At 33.0% G+C, this 13,034-nt stretch overlaps 2 protein-coding genes across 2 annotated transcripts in view; one reads left to right on the top strand and one right to left on the bottom strand.

The window, feature by feature from the left end:
* LOC108906209 (adenylate cyclase type 10-like) overlaps nt 1-12,714 on the bottom strand; it is an 84,717-nt gene extending 72,003 nt beyond the window's left edge. Inside the window, exons 1-5 of the mRNA XM_023454818.1 lie at nt 12,581-12,714; nt 11,605-11,885; nt 5,688-5,902; nt 5,243-5,294; nt 1,530-1,670 (exon numbers count right to left, since the gene is read on the bottom strand). Of these exons, the coding sequence (XP_023310586.1) occupies nt 1,530-1,670; nt 5,243-5,294; nt 5,688-5,902; nt 11,605-11,885; nt 12,581-12,714 (823 nt within the window). The remainder of the gene's footprint in view (nt 1-1,529; nt 1,671-5,242; nt 5,295-5,687; nt 5,903-11,604; nt 11,886-12,580) is intronic.
* On the top strand, nt 6,657-7,749 carry LOC111691657. The gene is made up of 2 exons (XM_023454814.1): nt 6,657-6,754; nt 6,855-7,749. The coding sequence occupies exon 2, from the start codon at nt 6,952-6,954 to the stop codon at nt 7,426-7,428; it is 477 nt and encodes a 158-aa protein (XP_023310582.1). The 5' UTR covers nt 6,657-6,754; nt 6,855-6,951; the 3' UTR covers nt 7,429-7,749.
* Nucleotides 12,715-13,034: the final 320 nt, after the last annotated feature.

Here is a 13,034-nt window from a genome sequence, read left to right as displayed (position 1 = left end):
GGACTAATTAGTGCGATTTAGTTAAAATACTTATACCCATTTTGGACTATATCAATGTTCGATATGTCAAAATATATTGCAAATAAATCTAAATCCTTACGTAATTAGAAAAAAGGCAGAAATGCCTGAAAAACGTTCAACAATTACCAAATATTTTATTTTCTTAATAAAAAACGTTCTTTTCGTTTTTAAATATTATCTCGCTTATTGTTAGAGATGAACACAACAAACCATATATGACTGTGCTCGGCGCGGCTTCGGCAGGGAACGTTCTATCCAATTGTGTAAAAACATATAGGGTGTTCCATTGAAATTAACAAAGTTAACATCCGCGGCCATTTTGTATGAACTTTATTTGTTTTTCTACTATCATATTCGAAAATTTCATAAAAAATCGTGCAACTTTTGTATTTCACATTTTTTTATAACTCTTAAAACAAAAAAGTTAAAGGGGTGGTCAAAATATAGTGAATCACCCTGTACCTAGTTATAAGACGTCTGTGTAGAAATTTTATTATAAGCAGATACCTAATGTTTAAGTGATAAATTAATAGGAAGAACACTTCTGTATCTTTAAATTAAAGCTTGTTTTTTTTAAGATTTCTTCGGTTAAATTCCTTATTTACTATTTATTTAATTAAGACTGCATGATTAATGATTATTAATATTTATTATTGGAAGAAAACTACGATTCAAAAACATTGAAATAAACATAATAAGTAGGTATATTGAAAGTATTTAATAAAAAACAAGTTAAAGGTTAAGAAGAAACTCAAAGTTTAATTTAGTTTTGTTAGTAGAAACAGATACATAAGTAATTAATAAAAATACTGAATAAATAATAAATGTTAATGATAATTGTTAAGTATAATAGCATGTTTATATTTCACATTGCAATACCAAAATTATGACTTTTTTAAGTTTTAGAAACTTCTCGAGAATTCGAGAATTCCCGGGAATTCCTAGTCGAGAATTCTCGAGACCCGAGAAAAAAAATAGGCCGAGAAATCAGAAACCCTAACTATAAAGGACCCAATAAAGGACTATGACAAAAACCAATATTAAAGATTGCTGAGATTTTGGAATTGGAAGCTCAGAAGCAATAGCTACCTAGTATTTTACCATTCAGTAGTAATGGTAGATTTGTATTTATGTATTTATATAAAAAAAAACGCACTATGTTCATATGTATATCGCTCAACAGCTGTACTAATTACAGAATCACAACGTATTGGCAAGGCAGGCAAGGCAGCAGTGAGAAAGTTATCACTTCCTCTCGACTCTCGACGACCATGCCAAGTTATTAAATCCTAGAAGCCGAGAAATAACACTCATCATTGCCATTTTATTTTCTGTTAAAAATAATATTTCGAGACGGTTATCTATCTCTTTTGTGTAAATTTTATTCACATTAATGTAATGCTTCACACATCAAATTTATTTTTGCAACCTCTTAATTTTTACTGTGCACATCTAATGTAATAATAAATAATCCACGATTTTTTTTTCTTAAAAATTCACCAACTTACACGCATATTGGTCGGTCACAATCGGAGTAATTTCATCTTCTTCAGTAGGTTCACCATCAGGAACAACATAAGTCAAAAGGCTAGCGTCGGACAGTATTGAAGTTCGTCCTTCCAAGTCTCTTTCGAAATGGCTATAAGTATCTGCAAAATATAATTAACTGATGGATACTTTCGAACAAAGCAGGTGGTAATCTTTATATAGGGTGTCCTAAAAGTAACACAGGGTTTGAATTGTGTGTCATTTTAATTCTGAAGAATTGGCAGCATTGTGCAGGGTCGCACGTTGTAGTAAACACTTTGTGGTTAGACAAAATGGAGCGCTATACGATGGATGAACAAGTGAAGATTGTGAAAATTAATTACATGTGCGGAGAGTGTGTAGCTGACACTGTACGCAAATTCCTTCGATAGAAGGAACGCCCCGAATGAAACAACTATGAAAAGATTAGTTGCGAAATTTGAACAAACAGACGAAAATATTGCTACAGTAAGTGATAGTGTGGCGGAAATCCTCGTAACCTCAGTACGCCGTTAGTCACTGTAAATAAATATTTCAAAAAGCATAATGCAGCGGATGTTAACAAAAAATCGACATCTGCATCCATTCAAGATTCAGTTAACCCAGGAATTGAAACCAGACGACCATTTAGTGCACCGGACATTATTTGTCGATTGGATGTTGAAGAATCAACAAGTGGACGGTGATTTTGCTAAGAAAATCATCTTTAGCGATGAGGCGTATTTGACTTTTTCCTGTGGGGGGGGGGGATTAGTAAAGGTTACTCTGCTCAAATGAATACCATTCTTGAATTAATAGCAGAAACGAAATTCAGCAGCAGGTATTTGAAAGCGTGACATAGAAGTTTCTTAAAAGAAGTTGAATATGCAAATAAGTCGCGGAGGACATCTGTCCGATATCCTCTTTCATATTTAATGGCAATGTGTACCTTTTAATAGTTATTTACGTTACAAGGCCGGGAAATAGTATATTAAAGTACAAGTCTAGATGTTTACGGACGAGGCGACGAAGGAGCCGAGTCAGGAATTTCTAGACGAGTACTTTAATGATATTTCACGGCCGTGTATCGTACAACGTTTTATTTCATACTGTATTGTATTAAAAATGAAATTTTAATGTTTTATTTTACATAACCTGCCTGTATGTAGGTGTTAGCGTGGTTTCCATTCTTGTTTTATCGCATAGCTTTTGATTTAGCTTAGTGATGTAAAAACAAAAATAACAAATTTGACAGTTTGTCATCCCGTGCGTATTTTGTGATAATTTTCGTAAAAAATTGAAGAAATCGACCTAAAATGTGCTGAAGCAACCAGTAAATTGGTGCCTACGAAGTCTTCTACTCGTTATGAGAAGGAATACCAGCTCTTCAACGTGTTTTTCAAAAGCAGTCCGGGAAGTAAAAATTTTCCGGACTCAGTACTGTAATGAGTTATTTCCCGGACTTAAATGAGTCCGGGAAATAACTCATTACAGTACAGTATGAAATAAAAACATGTAAAAACTTCGCTAGCTTTTTAGTTAATAAAATTTTTATTTCTTCATATGAAATCCTGTCTTTTGGGACACCCTTTACATAATGTGTCCCGTTTATACTTAACGCCCCTACTTAACGTTGTGTTTTCGAGATACAGGGTGTTGAAATCGTTTCTTTGAAAAGGTTTCCCTTATTTATATTTAAATCGGTTAAAAACAAAATATATATTATTTTTGCTCACCCTGAAAAATTCTCTCGCTAGAAAATTTTAAACATGTCTGACTAAAACTTTAGAAATTATTAAGGAAAAGCTATTTTTTATTTTTCACTTTGACACCCCGTATCTTTTTTTATGCGACTAGGGATATAGGTACGTTAGATTAAATCAACTTATTTTCATCTAAGGAATCTCTGGCATCATTTGTGCCCCTTCATTTACATACACCCTGTATACAGTGCTATTTTTTTAAAACCTGACATGGGCAAACTTTTTTATTTGAAGTGGTAGACTAGTACTTCCAAATGCAAAGTTGTAGGAAATAACTTGATTAAGAAAAATTTACAAATAATTCTTTCCGGTGTTGTCAGGTTTCTGCAGTAGCTACTAAAACGATATTTTTTTAAATGGCAACACCGTATTTTTTTAACATAATTTGACAAACCTTCAAATTCTAAATAAAAAATGTTGTCACATTTCCTTATTGGAGTAGCCGTTTTCGAACAATCAGAAAAAACAACGAAAATAATCTGCAGTCGGCAGGAACTAAAAGAAGCTAAAACAGCAATAGTAGGCTTTGGATATTGAACAAAAATTGTGTTGTTTGAAAGGAGCTATCATTATTGTATTGTCATTGTGTTATTTGAAAGCTGTTGTATTTGAATGTGTATAAAAATAACGTTTTAATTCAGTTGCTAAGATGAATCAGTTATTTAATCCAAAAGAGAAAGTTGAATTAATTTTTCTTCATGTTAATGGCTTAAGTATACGCAATGCGTGCGCTGAATTCCACGCAAGACATCCCGATAAGCCTTTTCCAAATCCGGAGTTTTTAAGAACTAACTTAGTAAAACTGAAAACAACTGGTAGGATCTGCAAAAAGCTGAAAATCATATTCGCAACACAATTTTTGTTTAATATCCAAGGCCTACTATTGCTGTTTTAGCTTCTTTTAGTTCCTGCCGACTGCAGATTATTTTCGTTGTTTTTGCTGATTGTTCGAAAACGGCTACTCCAGTAAGGAAATGTGACATAACATCTGACAACACCGGAAAGAATTATTTGTAAATTTTTCTTAATCAAGTTATTTCCTACAACTTTGCATTTGGAAGTACTAGTCTATAACTTTAAATAAAAAAATTGGCCTATGTTTTAAAAAAATAGCACTGTATAATATAATAGTATATACAGGATGTTAATTAGGTATGTACAATAAATTCAACAGACGATTATTTCAGTGATTTTAAGACAAGAAGATACAGAGTGTACTTTTGTACTTTTGTACACTTTTGTACACGTAAACTTTTTTAAAAAAATTACTATTTCGTAAATATATTAAATACCCTTTGCCCAATTTTGTTGTAATTTGGCAGTGTTATTTGTAGTGTCAAGGGGCCAATTTAAACCTAACTTGATTAGATTTATTAAGTCCAATGGCGTCCCGAGCGGTACCTCAACGAATATTTTTGACGAAAAAAATGTACGCCAGTGACTTTTTTGTAAATTTTATATCTTTTTTGAATTAAGCAACTGAAAATACAACTTTTTTGTCCCTTGAATATTTTTCGTATCTTGATTAATTTTTGTAAAAAAAAAAATTAAATCCACTTAATTGCATATCCCTGGACCACACGAGAAACATGGGGATAAGTTTCTTTTGGAAATTATCAATTTTTTATTAATAACATGTAACATCTAAATAACATAAAGTACAAATAACACTGTCAGATTACAACAAAATTGGGTAAAGGGTATTTAAGAAATTTACAAAATAGCAATTTTTTTTAAAGTTTAACACCCTGTATCTTGAAAACAAAGCATCTGCGGACAAATGTTTATATGAATTTTTTTTTGTCTTAAAATCACTCAAATAATCGTCTGTTGAATTTATTGTACATACTTATTTAACACCCTGTACAATATATTATCAATTTTAAATTAATAACCAACTTCCCTGTCCATAACGTTTTAAATACTTTAAGATATTGGCAATAATTTCATACCTTTGTTTGTCTTCCGTTGTATATTTCTCCAATTGGGACCTACTCCTAGTACCTACGGATAAAAATAATGTAAGTAACATTTATATCAACGATAACAAACAACACAAAGTGCATTAAATATATTTTATTGCTGCAGGAATTTTTTCCCCAGGCCGGGCCACATTCCCTTGCTACAGTCCTGGATACAAAAAGGAAGACTCATTATTTTGGCTTAGATATTTTAATCCTTTAGTCGGCCAATAATCATATAACAGCTTACATACACGATTTATATCTCAGACAATATTGACACAATATTATTTATTAGGGGACCAGGTATTTCCCGTCGCAATATGTGTTAATTTATAAATCTTACGTTCCTGTTAATTTGTATCTTTAAAATAAGATTTTTTACCTCCAAACGTAATAAGTTAGATGGATCATGGAAATAAGCTTGAATTACTACCTTGGCGTGTAAACCATCTGGAAGCACACTCAATAGATATTCATTGGCACTAATGTGCCGTGAAACTCTAGCAGTTATCACTATTTCTCCTGCGGAACTTTTGTGTTCAGCAGCTTTTATGGCATATATTGGATCACCAGTCATCAAGTAATGAGAATTCTCTTCGTCGCCCACCAAGGAAAATACCAAGTGACCAGAAGCTACGGCCAATTTAACTAAAACAAATATTTATAAAATTGTAACATTTATTTTTTAGGCGGATCGTTTAAATTCACTCAGGAAGGCCCATCCTTCCAACAAAGATATAGTTTTTCCGAAGTCAATCGAAGAACCAATAATTGCAAGGTATGTACCAGACTCGGTCGCTAAGCAGCAACTCGGCATTGAAATATTTGAAAAACTTGTTCCCACATTTATTTAGCCAGGTCTGGTCGAACGAAACGTGCAGGTGGTAGAAATGTATACGCTCAGTTCAAGAATGAGCGTGCTGGCAAAGATCAATACGCACTGTTGTTATGGTCCATTGCGTCATAAAATTCAGTTGTTGACCATACCCATATGCAGGTCTGGGGGTCTATTCTCGAATCTCTACTAACAATGTCGACTACGACAAATGCCACTTATAATTGTCGCATACTTTTGTAAAACTGTATTCTCGAGCAGTAGTAGACACTGTTTATACTATTCGACAATTTTGACGCATGACTAAATTTGTCAACACTGGATATTATCGATAAAACAACTTTTTTGACATCTTTCTGCGTTGTGTTCTCTGTTCACTGGTTTACTGGTGGTTTTATTTTTTACAATTTTTAGATAAATTAAAAATTAAAGTACTACCTATTTGACCTAAAATTTGTTAAGTGCTAATGGAGATAAAAAAGAATTACTGTGGTCAAAGCCAAAAAAACATGCTGATTGAACTATTACGGCAGGATCAACAGCTCGTCTCTGGTAAATTTACTGGAAAATTTTTCTATAAAGATGCCCAAAAAAGATGGGAGCATATTGCCAATATACTGAATGCAATTCCAGGGGCCTCAAAAGACTGGAAACAGTGGAGAAAGGTAGGTTCGTAAACCCTATTCAAACATTGCTTTATAACGTACATTCCTAGTAGATTTGCATATAAGCCTAAATAATATATATATACGCTTTTTGTTTAAGACCTGGCAAGACATCAGAAGTAAAGTGAAGAGCAAAAAAGCTCAGATAAGCAAATATCAAACGTGTACTGGAGGAGGACCTCCACCTCCACCAGCAGATGTACTCTCCGAAAATGACGAAAAAATTCTGTGTTCTTTCTCCGTATGTAGTTGTAGGGAGTGAAACGGTTCCAGAGACGTCTGTAATACACTTTGATTTTAATCATGATAATGATCAAACACAAGAAATTTGTGACGATCATACTGATGAAAATGAAGTCCACGAGGACCATTTATACACCAAGAATATAGATGATACAGAAAACCAAGAGAACGTGAATAAGTATTCAGTACCTAGTACTTCTAAGGATAAGGATATAACGGGATTTGCAAAAGCAAAGTCTATTACAAAGGAAAAAAGAACCGTTGCTGCAACCAGGCTTCTGAATAGTGCTAATGCTACAACAATTTTAGCTGAAACTTCAAAGAAAGACTTAGAATTAAAAGATTTATATTATACTAAAAAACTAATTCTTCTTGAACGACAGACAACAGCTTTAGAACAACTTGTAAATATCTTAAAAAGAGATGTTTGAATTAACCATTGGGTATTAGTTATTTTTTAGTTCCTTTGCCATTGTGATTTGTTTTTTAGGGAACAATTTAAATGTAATGTATATAGGTATACAGGGTTATTATGGAGAAAGTGGCCATACTATACCAAGTGATAGTACTAATAATTTTAAGCAACTCTTCATGTAAACGTAGTCTAAAATGCATCGTTTCTGCGATACAGGGTGCAAAAAGTAAAACTGAAGATGATTTTTAATTTATACTTTCGAGACGTTTTAAGATAAATTCATAAAAATTTGCACATCACCATAACATTTTGCGTTCTTTAATCGTATGGCCACTTCCTCCTGAATCACTATATTTATATTTTAAAAAAAATGTTTATTTAAATATATTTCTGTTTAAAAAATAAAAGAATATGTTACTGTAGAAATTATTTTATTAATCATTTATTTAAAGTATTTTATTCTGTAAAAAATTTATACAAAATAATTAATAACATTTCTTTGTGTACGTCGTCCTAAAATTAAATCAGGATTGATGCGACCAACATTTTCATCAATAAGTTCCATATCTATTATTCCAAATTCTAAAATTTCTTCATTATCATCATCAATAATATATTCTAAATTATTAACTATGCATATATTGTGTAAGACAACACATGTGTTTATAATTGTTGAAGCTTTCTCTAGGGAATAATGGAGAACTCTATGTTTTAGCAAACAACGAACAACGGAATCTCATTTTTAGCAAACCATTGCAACATTCTATTGTTGCTCTAGTTGATTTATGTTTCATGTTGTACATTTCCTCAATATTTCCTTGGGAATTTTGTAGTGGAGTTAATAACCAAGGTCTGAGTGCATATCCTGAATCACCTAAAACAAAATATTTGTATATACAGTGTAGGAAAGTACCGATGGTCTATCACAAGTTACGTGAGAGGGATAAAGTAAGCCATAGAAATCCATGTGATAGACAAGGATGGCTATAATGAAGGCGTCTAATAGTCAACGCCCATTTCGCCCTTCCACAAATAAGAAGTGGATCTTATTTGTGGAAGGGCGAAACGGGCGGTGACTAAGAGACGCCTTCATTATAGCCATCCTTCTCTATCGCATGGATTTCTATGGCTTACTTTATCGCTCTCACGTAACTTCAGATAGACCATCGGTACTTTCCTACCCTGTATGATAAAATTGTGAATTTGTACATAAAACAATTGTACGTCTACATTTATTTACCTAGCAAAAAATAGCCCCTATTTCCTCTATTATATAAGTTTCTTAAAAAAGGTTCTACGTTGCTGCTATTCCAAATATGTGAATCATGACAACTTCCTGGGAATCTTGCATTGACATAAAGAATTTTTAATGAAGAATCACAAATCTAAATACAATACTATTTTATTCAATTTATAGCAAGGGCAAGTTTACTATTGTTTAATTATTAGTATCAATTTATAATATACATTTTTTTTTTCAGCAGGAAGGCAAACAGTAGTGTTATACACAAGTATCTTAGGTAAATATAAGACAAAACAGAGTCAGCCATATGGAAGAAAACTACTCTTTTACTTATATGCAGTCAGCATAAATTGTGAATAAAAATAGTCACGGGAAAAGAATTCAAAAAATTATCATTAAACACAAAGAGAAATTTTTAGGGAAAAAGTGTAACTTATGTTATGTAAGACAGAACAAAATCCTATTTGAATATTGTTACATTTTAATACACATAACACATACCATTGCAAATGTGATAAATTATTATAAAATTTTGTTTTTCATCAAATATACTCACTAATTGTGTGTTAATCGAATGATAACCTTTTCTATTTATAAAATATATTCTGGATGAATAGGATCTTCGCCTCTGGGAGGGAATATGGCTACATGCGTACAATCTATACATCCTATCACTCCTGGCATTTCATATATATCAAAAAATCTATAAAATAATAAAAAAACACAATTCTTAATGGCAATATAATCGTACTTCTACCTAAAGAAGTACAATAGGTGATTGATTTAATATTGGCAGTCACTTACTTTTGTCTAACTTTATTTAACTCCTCCATGTTTCTAGGGAACCGAACCCATTCATGAAATATCTCCGGTCTATTTAATGCCTCTGTTACCTCACTAATACTTCTGCTTACAGACGACTGTGATACAGCCATATATATATTTATTCCCATTGGTAACTGATAACTACCAGTTGCAAAAAAATGTAAAGCGACTAAAACCTGCATATAAAAATACTGTTACAACAAGTTACGTACTTACATATGCACTTACCTTTGTTTTTACACTTACGTTTGATGCTCGCGTTTGGCGTTTCATAAACGGTGTAATCAATTCTATTAAATTGATTACCAGTTGTTTACTTAGCCTAAATATTTTCATAAACGCGCGATCTTCAAGTAGAAACGGATCATATTTCTTATAATACCGTCTCCTATTTTGTACCGCATCCTCTTGAACTTCTAAATTTTCAATTGCAACAAGCATATTTACGTTCAAGTTAGCCATTTTTAATTTTCTATGACCATTGACCTTCAATTATTATTAAATCGCATACGACAATCCAATATCTAGTGGTATTTACCCACTCGCTGCAGATTCTACCAAAAATTGTAGAGTGCGACATTCAAGAATACTCATATTCGCAAGTCGTGCAAATCTGGATCGACAATTTGGAAAGTCGTATGCGACTTGCGTTAATCGAGTTTCGAGAATAGACCCCCTGGTCGAACTAAACGTGGAGGTGGTGGAAATATATACGCCCAGTTGAAGAATGCGAGCGTGGGCAAACGAAAAGAAATTACATTGGGCCACTGGGTAATAAATCTCAGCCGTTGACAAGTGGTCGACAAATTGCCTAGCAGGCAGTGCCGCAATGCGGAATTTGGTGTGATTTAGGTAATTTTAATTTATTGTAGGCACCTTCTATTAATCATTCATATTACAATTGCGAAAGGGAGAAATAAGAGGAATATTTGGTTTACTAACATTATTACAACATGGCATTTTGGAGACCTTTTGAAACGGAACAAAACGAAATTTACCATCAATATAATAAAATTGTTTGAGGACATAAATAATTAAAATATGTTGTTGGTCAAATGAACGTATAATAGAAATTTTCTACACATTATATACAAATTATTATGATTTTCTACCTTTAGCAGAAAACTTTTTTAGGGACGCCCATGAAACTCATTAAATTTGATTGCTCGGTTTTTTTATGCATGTTCAACTGACCTCGAAAAAACTATAGTCTACATTACGTTCTTGCATCCAAATTTTAAGGTGATTTAATTACCTTTGTTGAAAGTGACTTTAATTAAAAAATATATATTTTTCTATTACCTCTCGCATTTTTTATTCTAATTATAAAGGTATTAAGCTCAACATATTCAAAATATTTTTGTAGTAGCCTTCTCCATAATTCCTAATGAACAATCAGTAATTATTTAGGTTTATTCTAATAATCTTGAAATAAATATGTTAAGGTCACGAAACCTGTTTTCATAAGTAATTATTTATTTTTATTTCTCAACTACCTATAACAAGGATCACTTTTCTCTAGAAAATCAATCTTGTGTCTATTTGTACAATACAGCGAAGCCTGAGCTTTTCTGTGACTTCTCCGCAAACAATAAATGTTTTGTATAGAGGGTGTTTCAATTAAAACTTCCCCTGTATGAGAGCGATACATTTCGATTTGTTGTGGCTTGACCATTCAGAAGGTTTTATAACAGCAGTGGAGGCTAGCCTCCGTTGGAGTTCGTAATCGTTCGGATCAGGATCGGAATCTACGCAGATCGGATAAACTGTGCAGAATAACAGATCATTTGGCACGGTTAAATAGTAATAAATAATATTAATATAAATTAAGCGTTTTTGAAATTAAATATTATTCTTTACATTTTAAAATTTGAGAAGCACAGATAGTATTTAAATCTTTTGGTAGAAATATAATTTTGAATCTAGTAGAAACTGCTTTGACAATATTATCTAAAATTTTAATCTGTATTGGGCAAAACGTTTTAATTCAAGCAAAAGAAACGTATGTGATTTCAATGGACTATTAAAACTGTCTGCATGCCCATTAACTTTTATTACCAACTCTTTAATTATTTTGTTTTATATGATGAACGCAAAATTTCCCCACAGTGCTCTTAGACCTACCTCTAACCACGACATCCACGTCAGTTCGATAACTTCCGTAAGATTTTTGTATAACCAAAGAACAGTCAATGGCTTCGTGAACAGCATCCCGCATACTCAACTGATCCGACACCTTCCACAGAGCGATGAACGCGTCTCCTGAGAACTTCAGGACGTCGCCTCCGTGCGACAGAATCTCCTGAACCATAGCGCCGATGTAATTATTAAGCACCTGGGTGAGGCGAGAAGGACCACCTTTTCCTGACTTATTGTACTTCTCGCACAAGTCAGTAAAGCCTGATAGAAAAACATTCAATTAATTAAAAAAACAATCTAAAAAATGTAAACAATAATTTTTTCTAAATAGGAATGGAAGAAAAGTTGGTACTATTGTGCAACAGAGAAAAATGTGGAGATCAAAACAGCGAAACTTTATCCACCAAATGTTTCTCCTTTTCTTTTTAATGAAACAAACATCAATAATAACAGTCTTAGTAAAATTTCCTTTCACGAAGGAAGCATCTTGGTGCAGTAATTTTGTATTTATTCATGATACATATTGCAGTGTATGTATCGACTTGAGACAAGGCTCACGATATGGGATCGCGATACCGTCTTGATACAAACCTCCAAGTCTGTAGCAGGCTTAAATGGTAGGTATCGGTTTTTTATATGTACCGTTACCTAACCACAGTTTGAGCTAAAAGCTTAATCTAAATGTAAGAAAATGTTTCCTACACAATCATGTGTAGTGAAATTTCTAAAACACAGTAATGGAGATATGTGGTAATGGTGAAATTTAATTTAGTTTAAAGAGGTTGGAAGATATTCGCAAAGGCTGCCTTTTCCGGGACTGGGGACTTATGGTGGGGGAATTATTATTTTAAAGCAGACTAAACTTGCAGTATAGCCTCGATTATAACTAAAGGTAAGCGCCCATTTATTCGTATCAGACGGACGCATCGAACAGTCGAATCGGACAAAAATAGTTAATTACATAATTTTAAATGGAGCAAGGTACACTTGTTCGCATCGCCCGCATCGCATAACGAGAATTATTTTCTTCTCCTGTTTTTCTTCTTCCTCAAAAACGTATGCAATGGCGGATATCTCTTCATCTGAACTGTCCATTTTGACAATAGGAATAACACTGAATTCTGCAATACGTTAGGCAAATCTAAATGTAGTGTGCGATGTTAATAAAAATAAAGATTCGTTCGATGCATCCGATACATCCGATGCGAACAAATGTGCGCTTACCTTAAACTTCCCAACTGGGCAATTCAACAACAAAATTGCATAGTGCTGGTTAGGTGAAAGTTGTAACAAATCGACAGCATACGCAGTAGTAAGTATACATCTTTATCTTCTTACATACAGGGTCGGAAAGTCCCCATGGTTCATCGGCCGTTACGTGAGAGCGATAAAGTAAGTCATAGAAATCCGTGCGA

This window comes from Anoplophora glabripennis, unplaced genomic scaffold, assembly GCF_000390285.2.
Source record: "Anoplophora glabripennis isolate ALB-LARVAE unplaced genomic scaffold, Agla_2.0 scaffold390, whole genome shotgun sequence".
Classification (NCBI taxonomy): Eukaryota; Metazoa; Arthropoda; class Insecta; order Coleoptera; family Cerambycidae; genus Anoplophora; species Anoplophora glabripennis.
This window is presented reverse-complemented; position numbering and strand designations above follow the sequence as displayed.

Bases quoted from the DNA above. Each gene is read 5' to 3' on its own strand.
- LOC111691657 (XM_023454814.1), top strand. From the start codon at position 6,952: ATGTACTCTCCGAAAATGACGAAAAAATTCTGTGTTCTTTCTCCGTAT.